General features: G+C 47.8%; 1 protein-coding gene across 2 annotated transcripts; it reads left to right on the top strand.

The window, feature by feature from the left end:
* The first annotated feature begins 853 nt into the window (after positions 1-853).
* Positions 854-7,999, top strand: LOC309381413 (transcription factor HES-7-like). 2 transcript variants are annotated; one of them, XM_081932371.1, is made up of 4 exons: positions 854-913; positions 3,050-3,145; positions 5,485-5,575; positions 7,199-7,999. In XM_081932371.1, the coding sequence occupies exons 1-4, from the start codon at positions 881-883 to the stop codon at positions 7,576-7,578; spliced, it is 600 nt and encodes a 199-aa protein (XP_081788497.1). In that variant the 5' UTR covers positions 854-880; the 3' UTR covers positions 7,579-7,999. The 2 variants fall into 2 exon arrangements, with proteins under 2 accessions (XP_081788497.1, XP_081788496.1); XM_081932370.1 differs by having other exon boundaries at positions 854-922.
* Positions 8,000-8,632: the final 633 nt, after the last annotated feature.

Here is an 8,632-nt window from a genome sequence, read left to right as displayed (position 1 = left end):
AGAAAAAGAAAAAAGAAAGGAAGGAAGGAAAAAGGATGGAAAGAAAGTGGAAGAAAGGAAAAGGAAGGAAGAAAAGAGAGAGAGAAAGAAACAGAGAGGAAGAAGGAGGGAGAGGGAGGAAGGCAGGCAGGCAGGCAGAAAGAAGGAAGAAGGAAAGAAAAAGGAAGGAAGAAAGAAAGAAAGAAAAAGGAAGGAAGAAAAGAGAGGGAAAGAAAAGAAAGGGAAAGAAAGAAGAAAGAAACACAGAAAGAAGAAAGGAAAAGGAAGGAAGAAGAGAGAGAAAGACAAAGAAAGGAAGAAGGAAGGAGAGAGGAAAGAAGGAAAGAAGGGAAGAAAGAGAGAGAAAGAAAAAGAAAGGAAGAAGGAAGGAGAGAGGAAGGAAGGAAAGAAAGAAAGAAAGAGGAAGGAAGGAAGAAAAGAGAGGGAAAGAAAAAGAAGGAAGGAAAGAAGGAAAGACAGAAAGAAGAAGAAAGGAAAAGGAAGGAAGAAGAGAGAGAAAGACAAAGAAAGAAGGAAGGAAGAAGGAAGGAGAGAGGAAGGAAAGAAAGAAAGAAGGAAAGAAAGAGGGAAAGAGAAAGAAAGAAAGAAGAAAGAAAGAAAGAAAGAAAGAAGAAAGAAAGAAAGAAGAAAGAAAGAAAGAAAGAAAGAAAGAAAGAAAGAAAGAAAGAAAGAAAGAAAGATGGAAGGAAGGAAAGAAAGAAAGAGAAGCCTCCTTGCCCTGCCCTTTTCACACCTCCGGGGGGGCGTGGGGGTGGTGGTGGGGGGGGGGGGTGGAGGGGAGGGGAGGGGTCGCGGGCGGGGGGCGAGGGCTTAAAGGAGCCGCGCGCGGGGCGACCACACTCGGCGTCTCCCTTGGACCAGGCGGCGGCGGCGGCGGAGGATGCTGGTGACCGAGAGCTCGCAGCCGGCGGGGGTGAGAAAGGTACCGGCGGCTCTTCCGAAGCGGGGCTGGGGGCGCCGCTCCGTCTCCGCCGAGCCCCGGACGGGGAGGGGGCTTCCCCAGCCAAGCCAGCATTAAACTAACCACGATGGGGGGGGGGCTCGGTTAGAAACACGGCTGGGTGGGAATCCCTGGGACACGAGGGGGCAGAAGGCTGCTTGTATCCATTGGAGGGCTTGGACGGATGGATTTGATGGATGGATTATTGGCCATCCAAGCCCCAAATAATCAATCGATGGATGGATGGATTATTGGCCATCCAAGAATATTGATTACTTGCCATCCAAGTCTCAAATAATCAATGGACCGATTGATTATTTGCTATCCAAGTCCCTTTTTACTCACCTGCAAAATATGTATGTATGCATGCATGTATGTATGTATGTATGTATGTATGTATGTATGTATGTGTGTGTGTTACTGTGGCTTAGTGGCTAAGACTCCTGCCTCATATGTAATACAGCCCAGGTTCAAATCCCAGTAAGGGTATGGCTAGCTGATGAGAGCTAAATAGCTTGAAATAGATCTATACTAGTCTCCCTTTATTTATCAGCACAAATACAACACACACACACACACACATATATACTAATATATATATATTAGTATAATTTTTAATCTTCCAAATCCTCAAGTTTGGGATCACAGATAATTTAAGAAAACATTTTTTTCATCATGTTTATTTCCTGATTTGGGGCGGGGATAGTGGCGGTGGTGGAGGGTTTTTAATATCTTATTATTATATTATTTCTTTTAGATTGTGTTTTGATCTCCTCCTAAGCCCCCCTTGAGTTGCGAGTACACAGCTATATAATAAAAAAAAAATCAAATAGAATAGAATAGAATCACCAAGTTGGAATGGACTTTGGAGGTCTTCTAGTCTAACCCCCTGCTGAATAGAATAGGAATAGGAATAGAATAACAGAGTTGGAAGGGACCTTGGAGGTCTTCTAGTCCAACCCCCTACTGAATAGAATAGGAATAGGAGTAGAATAACAGAGTTGGAAGGGACCTTGGAGGTCTTCTAGTCCAACCCCCTGCTGAATAGAATAGGAATAGGAATAGAATAACAGAGTTGGAAGGGACCTTGGAGGTCTTCTAGTCCAACCCCCTGCTGAATAGAATAGGAATAGGAATAGAATAACAGAGTTGGAGGGGACCTTGGAGGTCTTCTAGTCCAACCCCCTGCTCAGGCAGGAAGCCCTACACCGTTTCAGACAAATGGCTATCCAACATCTTCTTAAAAACTCCCAGTGTTAAATAATAAAAGCACTTGCAATGATAAAATGAAATGAAATGAAAATCATGAAATGAAATAATCGTAAAAATAACAAAAAGAAATAAAACCGAAATGAAACGAAATAACACAATAAAAAGGATAAAATGAAAAGTAATAAAAATAATGAAATGTACTGAACTGAAATAATGAAATGAAATGAAATGAAATCATCTGCACCGCTTTAAGCTAAAGCAGTTTTCCTTGTTGTGGACTTCAACTCCCAGAATTCCCCACCCAAACTGGCTGGGGAATTCTGGGAATTGAAGTCCACAGGTCTTAAAATGGCGGAAGCGGAGAAACACAGCTGGAATATTTTAATGAAAAGTTCATCATGGGGACCTATCAAACCCTAATCCAGCATGATTGTGTGAATACATCCCATCCCCTTCTTGAGGTCCAGAAAGCAAAGGCTTAAATCCAGGCACCGCCCCCCCCACCCCACCCCCAAATATCTAAATTTTCTGGTGCATTGATAATTAATCATTAGGAGTTGGGGCCGTGGCCTAGAGGTAGAACTCTCGCCTCCCAATCAGGAGGCTGTGAGTTTGATCCTAGGTAGAGGCAGATATTTCTCTCTCTGGGCACAATGAGAATGCAGTATATCTGCTGAACAAAACCCCGCACTGGTGACAGGGATCGCATCCGGCCAGTAAACATTCAGTTGCCCAGACTCCATCCCACAATGGCGTCATTAAAAGAAGAAGAAGATTTAGAATTAACCAGTGGAAAGGGGCATTAGCAAGCAGGCGGGCAAAGACCTCCAGGGCTCCCGTATAGATAGCCCACCCCACCCAGGGGTCAACCCCCCATTTGGTTTTCTCTCTCCTCAGATGCTGAAACCCTTGGTGGAGAAACGGCGTCGGGACCGTATCAATAAGAATTTGGAGGAATTGCGCCTTCTTCTCCTGCAGAAAACCCACTGCCAGGTCAGCGAGTGTCGCCCCCTAAAGCTTGACCCCCTCTCCCTTCCCTCCCACCCTCCCACCCACCCACACATGGGATGGGAAGTGTAGTGCATGGCACCTCAGAGCCAGTTTGGTCTAGTGGTGAATGCACCAGACTAGAAACCAGGAGATTGGGAGTTCTAGTTCTGCCTTAGACATGAAAGCTGGTTGGTGACTTTGGGCCAATCTCCAGGAGACGGTGAGTTCTAGTCCCACCTGAGGCATAAAAGCCAGATGGGTGACTGTGGGCCAATTGTCAGGAGACGGTGAGTTCTAGTCCCATCTTACCATAAAAGCAAGATGGGTGACTTTGGGCCAATCACCAGGAGACAGTGAAGAGTTCTAGTCCCACTCTAGGTGTGAAAACTGATTGGATGACTTTGGGCCAATCACCAGGAGATGGTGAGTTCTAATCCCACCCTAGCTGTGAAAGCTGGTTGGGGGACTTTGGGCCAATCACTAGGAGTTGGTGAGTTCCAGTTCCCACCCTAGGCATGAATCCAGCTGGGTAACTTTGGGCCAATCGCCAGGAGACAGTGAGTTCTGGTCCCACCCTAGGTGTGAAAGCTGATTGGACGACTTTGGGCCAATCACCAGGAGACAGTGAGTTCTAGTCCCGCCTATGCCATAAAAACTGGCAGGGTGATTTTAGGCCAATCCCCAGATGTTGGGGAGTTCTAGTCCCACCCTAGGCATGAATCCAGTTGGGTAACTTTTGACCAATCACCAGGAGACAGTGAGTTCTAGTCCTGCCCTAGGTATGAAAGCTAGTTGGGTGACTTTGGGCCAATCACCAGGAGACAGTGAGTTCTAGTCCCACTCTAGGTGTGAAAGCTGATTGGACGACTTTGGGCCAATCACCAGGAGACAGTGAAGAGTTCTAGTCCCACTCTAGGTGTGAAAGCTGATTGGATGACTTTGGGCCAATCACCAGGAGACAGTGAGTTCTAGTCCTGCCCTAGGTATGAAAGCTAGTTGGGTGACTTTGGGCCAATCACCAGGAGACAGTGAGTTCTAGTCCCACTCTAGGTGTGAAAGCTGATTGGACGACTTTGGGCCAATCACCAGGAGACAGTGAAGAGTTCTAGTCCCACTCTAGGTGTGAAAGCTGATTGGATGACTTTGGGCCAATCACCAGGAGACAGTGAGTTCTAGTCCTGCCCTAGGTATGAAAGCTAGTTGGGTGACTTTGGGCCAATCACCAGGAGACAGTGAGTTCTAGTCCCACTCTAGGTGTGAAAGCTGATTGGACGACTTTGGGCCAATCACCAGGAGACAGTGAAGAGTTCTAGTCCCACTCTAGGTGTGAAAGCTGATTGGATGACTTTGGGCCAATCACCAGGAGACAGTGAGTTCTAGTCCCGCCTATGCCATAAAAACTGGCAGGGTGATTTTAGGCCAATCCCCAGCCGTTGGGGAGTTCTAGTCCCACCCTAGGCATGAATCCAGTTGGGTAACTTTTGACCAATCACCAGGAGATAGTGAGTTCTAGTCCCGCCCTAGGTGTGAAAGCTGATTGGACGACTTTGGGCCAATCACCAGGAGATGGTGAGTTCCAGTTCCTACCCTAGGCATGAATCCAGCTGGGTAACTTTGGGCCAATCACCCTAGGAGATAGTGAGTTCTAGTCCTGCCTTAGTTGTGAAAGCCAGCTGGCTGACTCTGGATCTATCCCACCTCACAGGGTTGTTGTGGTGAGAAAAATAGGAGGAGCAAAGAATACCAGGTATGTTAGCTGCCGTGAGTTATTTATGAAACCAATACAAGCAGGATCTAAATCAATTCAAGAATTAAATCTCCACCAAGATATAAACGCCCAAATTAGTCGTGGCAGTCTTCCATTTTTTTTCTAGGCGGCCTTAGAGTTGATTGAACCCCCTCCAAGTGCATTGAAGTGCATGAGCCATCTATTTCATTTACCTGCCAGCAGGGGGAGCTCCTGCTCTACCTGACCCAGCAGCTCTTAAAGAGGTATGCCCTAAAATGGCGGACTAGTCAGTGGCTCTATTGGTTAGTTGCATGGGAAGGGAAGGTTGGCGCCAGGGAATTCTGGGAGTTGAAGTCCGCCCCTCTTAAAGGGGCCACACTTGGAAAAAAAAATCACTTACTTACATACCTACTACACTCACATGATTTCATCATCTCCTCCGTCTCCCTCTGTTGGAAGGAAGCCCAGGTGACGTATCTTCTATTCTGTATCTTTAAGTGGGACGCAGCTAGACTGCTCCTGGCTGGGGAGGTTCCACTTGGCAGGCAGCGTCCGGAGTTTCGCGTTGCCCTTTCATCTCTCTCTTCTCGGACCCCTCCCTTTTCTTTCACAGACCCTCAAGAACCCCAAAGTGGAGAAGGCGGAGATCCTGGAGCTCGCCGTGGGGTATCTGCAAGAGAGGAATAAGGCAGCCATTCCCCAGGGTAAGTCAAATTCACCTCTGTAGCCGGTGGGTGGGAAGGAAGGAAAACCGATAGTGGGAGATGAATGGTAGTAAGGGGTGGACTTCAACTCCCAGAATTCCTCATCCAGCGTGTTTTAACATGGGGTGGACTTCAACTCCCAGAATTCCTCATCCAGTATCCTCTAACATGGGGTGGACTTCAACTCCCAGAATTCCTCATCCAGCGTGCTTTAACATGGGGTGGACTTCAACTCCCAGAATTCCTCATCCAGTATCCTCTAACATGGGGTGGACTTCAACTCCCAGAATTCCTCATCCAGCATGTTTTAACATGGGGTGGACTTCAACTCCCAGAATTCCTCATCCAGCATGCTTTAAAGTGGGGTGGACTTCAACTCCCAGAATTCCTCATCCAGCGTGCTTTAACATGGGGTGGACTTCAATTCCCAGAATTCCTCATCCAGCATGTTTTAACATGGGGTGGACTTCAACTCCCAGAATTCCTCATCCAGCATGCTTTAACATGGGGCGGACTTCAACTCCCAGAATTCCTCATCCAGCATGCTTTAAAGTAGGGTGGACTTCAACTCCCAGAATTCATCACCCAGCGTGCTTTAACATGGGGTGGACTTCAACTCCCAGAATTCATCACCTAGCATGCTTTAACGTGTGTGTGGGGGGGGGGGCGGGGAACGGTGAACAGGCCTTCAATTCCCAGAATTCCCTAGCCAGCACCCAACCATCTTTGACATGGTGCTTAAGCAAATCACTGCAGTTGTTAAGTAAGTTACACAGTCATTAAGTGAATCTGCCTTACCCATTGACTTTGCTTGTCAGAGGGTCGCAAAAGGGGTTCTCTTGACCCCGGGACACTGCGACCGTCATAAATGTGAGTCAGTGGTGGTCAAGCGCATGATGCTGTTGCGACCGTCATAATGACAGGTCGTCCTCGACTTACGACCCAAAATTAAAGCCCCAAATTGATGTTGCTCAGTTGAGAAATTTGTTAAGCAGGTTTTGCCTCAGTTTTAATGACTTTTCTCGTCATGGTTGTTAAATGAATCCCTGTGGTTGTTAAGTGAGTTCAGCTTCCCCATTGACTTTCCCTGTCTGAGAGTCGCAAAAGGAGTTCACTTGACACAGCCACCGTCAAAACTGTGAGTCAGTGGTCAAGCATCCAAATGTCAATCCCGTGACTGCAACCGTCGTAAGTGTGAAAAAAGGGTCACAAGTCCCTTTTTTTCAGTGCCGTCGTCATTTTGAGCGGTCACTAGGCGAATTGTCGTAAGGCGAGGAGTATTTGTATATGCCGGTTGCCCAGGGCCTGAATTTGGATCCTGTGACCACAGGGTCGTAAGTGCGAGGACTGGCCTTAAGTCGCTTTTGGCAACTTCGAATGCTTGCCAAAACAACAGTCGTAAGCCGAGGACTACCCGGAGGCTCGGTTTCCCAATCCAGAGGGGGATTTTCCATTTAAAAAAAGGGGGGGGCATAAATCTTCGAATTTGATTCGAATTTGTGGCTTCTACTGGCTGATTTTGGAACGCCACCGGTTTCTAGATCCGGTGCTGGTTAGGGCTGCCCTTAGTTTGGGTTGGCCGTGACCAGCCTCCTCCCGGCTCTTGCCGTTCCCCTGTTCCAGGTGCGAATCCCTCCGAAGTTGGCGGCCTGCAGACCTGCTACGCCAGGGGCTTCCGGGCGTGTTTCGGACACCTAGCCTCCTTCATCCGGCGAAGCCCCCCGTCCGTCCAGAGACACCTGTGGGAGACACTTCATATCTATCTCACCGCCACGTTGGATCCGTCACCGGTGGATTTTTCTCCCGCTTCGTCGGCCGAGGAATCTCCCGCCGGGACTCCCGAAGCTTCCTGCTCCCAGTTGCGGCCAAACCAAACTTTTGCCATCTTGGAGGGGGCTTCCTGCAGCACGGGACAGCTGGGGGGCCGGCTGAGAGACCCCCGAACCCCCCCGTCGGTCAAAAACATCTCCCTGCATCCCCCCTTCTGGCGTCCTTGGCCCTAAGGGGGGGGGGTAAATAATCCCGACCTCCCCCTCTTTGCTCCTTCAAAAAAACACAAAACCCTGATATTGTTGGGGTTAACAAACTGACTTTTCCATTCACAGCTCTCCTGTAGTGTACATAATTCTTAGGGACTAGCGACTTGGATTCCCGCTTTTGTCCCAGGCCTGGCTGAAGGCATTGGGGGATCCTAGCTAAAGGAATGATTTTAGAAACTCTTGGTTTTATGGCCTGGATGTTGGCTTCAAAGACAACTCCCTGGTTTTAAGAATCGAGGTTTAGCGTAACTTGGGAATTCAAAGTAACCACGATTGACGGTTTGGTTTCTTTTAATGGTTCTTTTTATTTTTATTTTTTGAAAAATATTGTTTTTTAAGGGCCAGGGCACACAACGCTCCAATATATTTCTTGCATTGACAAGAAAACCAGAAATAAGAGACTGATGATTGAGCTTCACACTTACGACCATCGTAGCCTCCTCACCGTCACAATTCGGGGAACTGGCACGTACTTAACGACGGTTGTAGCCTCCTGGTTGTCAATGCGATCTGCGCTTGTGACCTTCCCACGAGCTAAGTCGGGAGGAAGCTGGATTCGTTTAGTGGCCATGCAATTCAATTAACGAATGTAGCAAAAAGGTCGTAGAAATCATGACGGGGGGACTCGCTTAACAACCACATGGCTTAGACCCGGAAAGCCTGATTCCCAAATTGAGGCCGTAAAATGAGGACTGGCTGTAAATTTTCAATGTATTATCCTGGATCCCAGAGAGGTAAGTAAGTTTTGGGAAAACAACTGGTGACATTTTTCAGGATCTTCTCCGCAAACAGCCGTGGGATTTGGGTTTTTAAAAAACTTTTTCAGACATGTGGACTTCAACTCCCAGAATTCTCCAGGGAACCACATTGCTGGCAAAATATTTTTTTTCCCTAGAAAAATTAGACCCCTTGGGACACACACACAAAAAAAAAGTCAGTTGCATTGGCCGGGAATCGAACCCGGGCCTCCCGCGTGGCAGGCGAGAATTCTACCACTGAACCACCAATGCATCTGCTG

The sequence above is a fragment of the Natrix helvetica genome, assembly GCF_964273705.1.
Source record: "Natrix helvetica genome assembly, chromosome: Z".
NCBI lineage: Eukaryota > Metazoa > Chordata > Lepidosauria > Squamata > Natricidae > Natrix > Natrix helvetica.
Note: the sequence above shows the minus strand (reverse complement) of the source record. Positions and strands in the feature narration are given on the sequence as shown.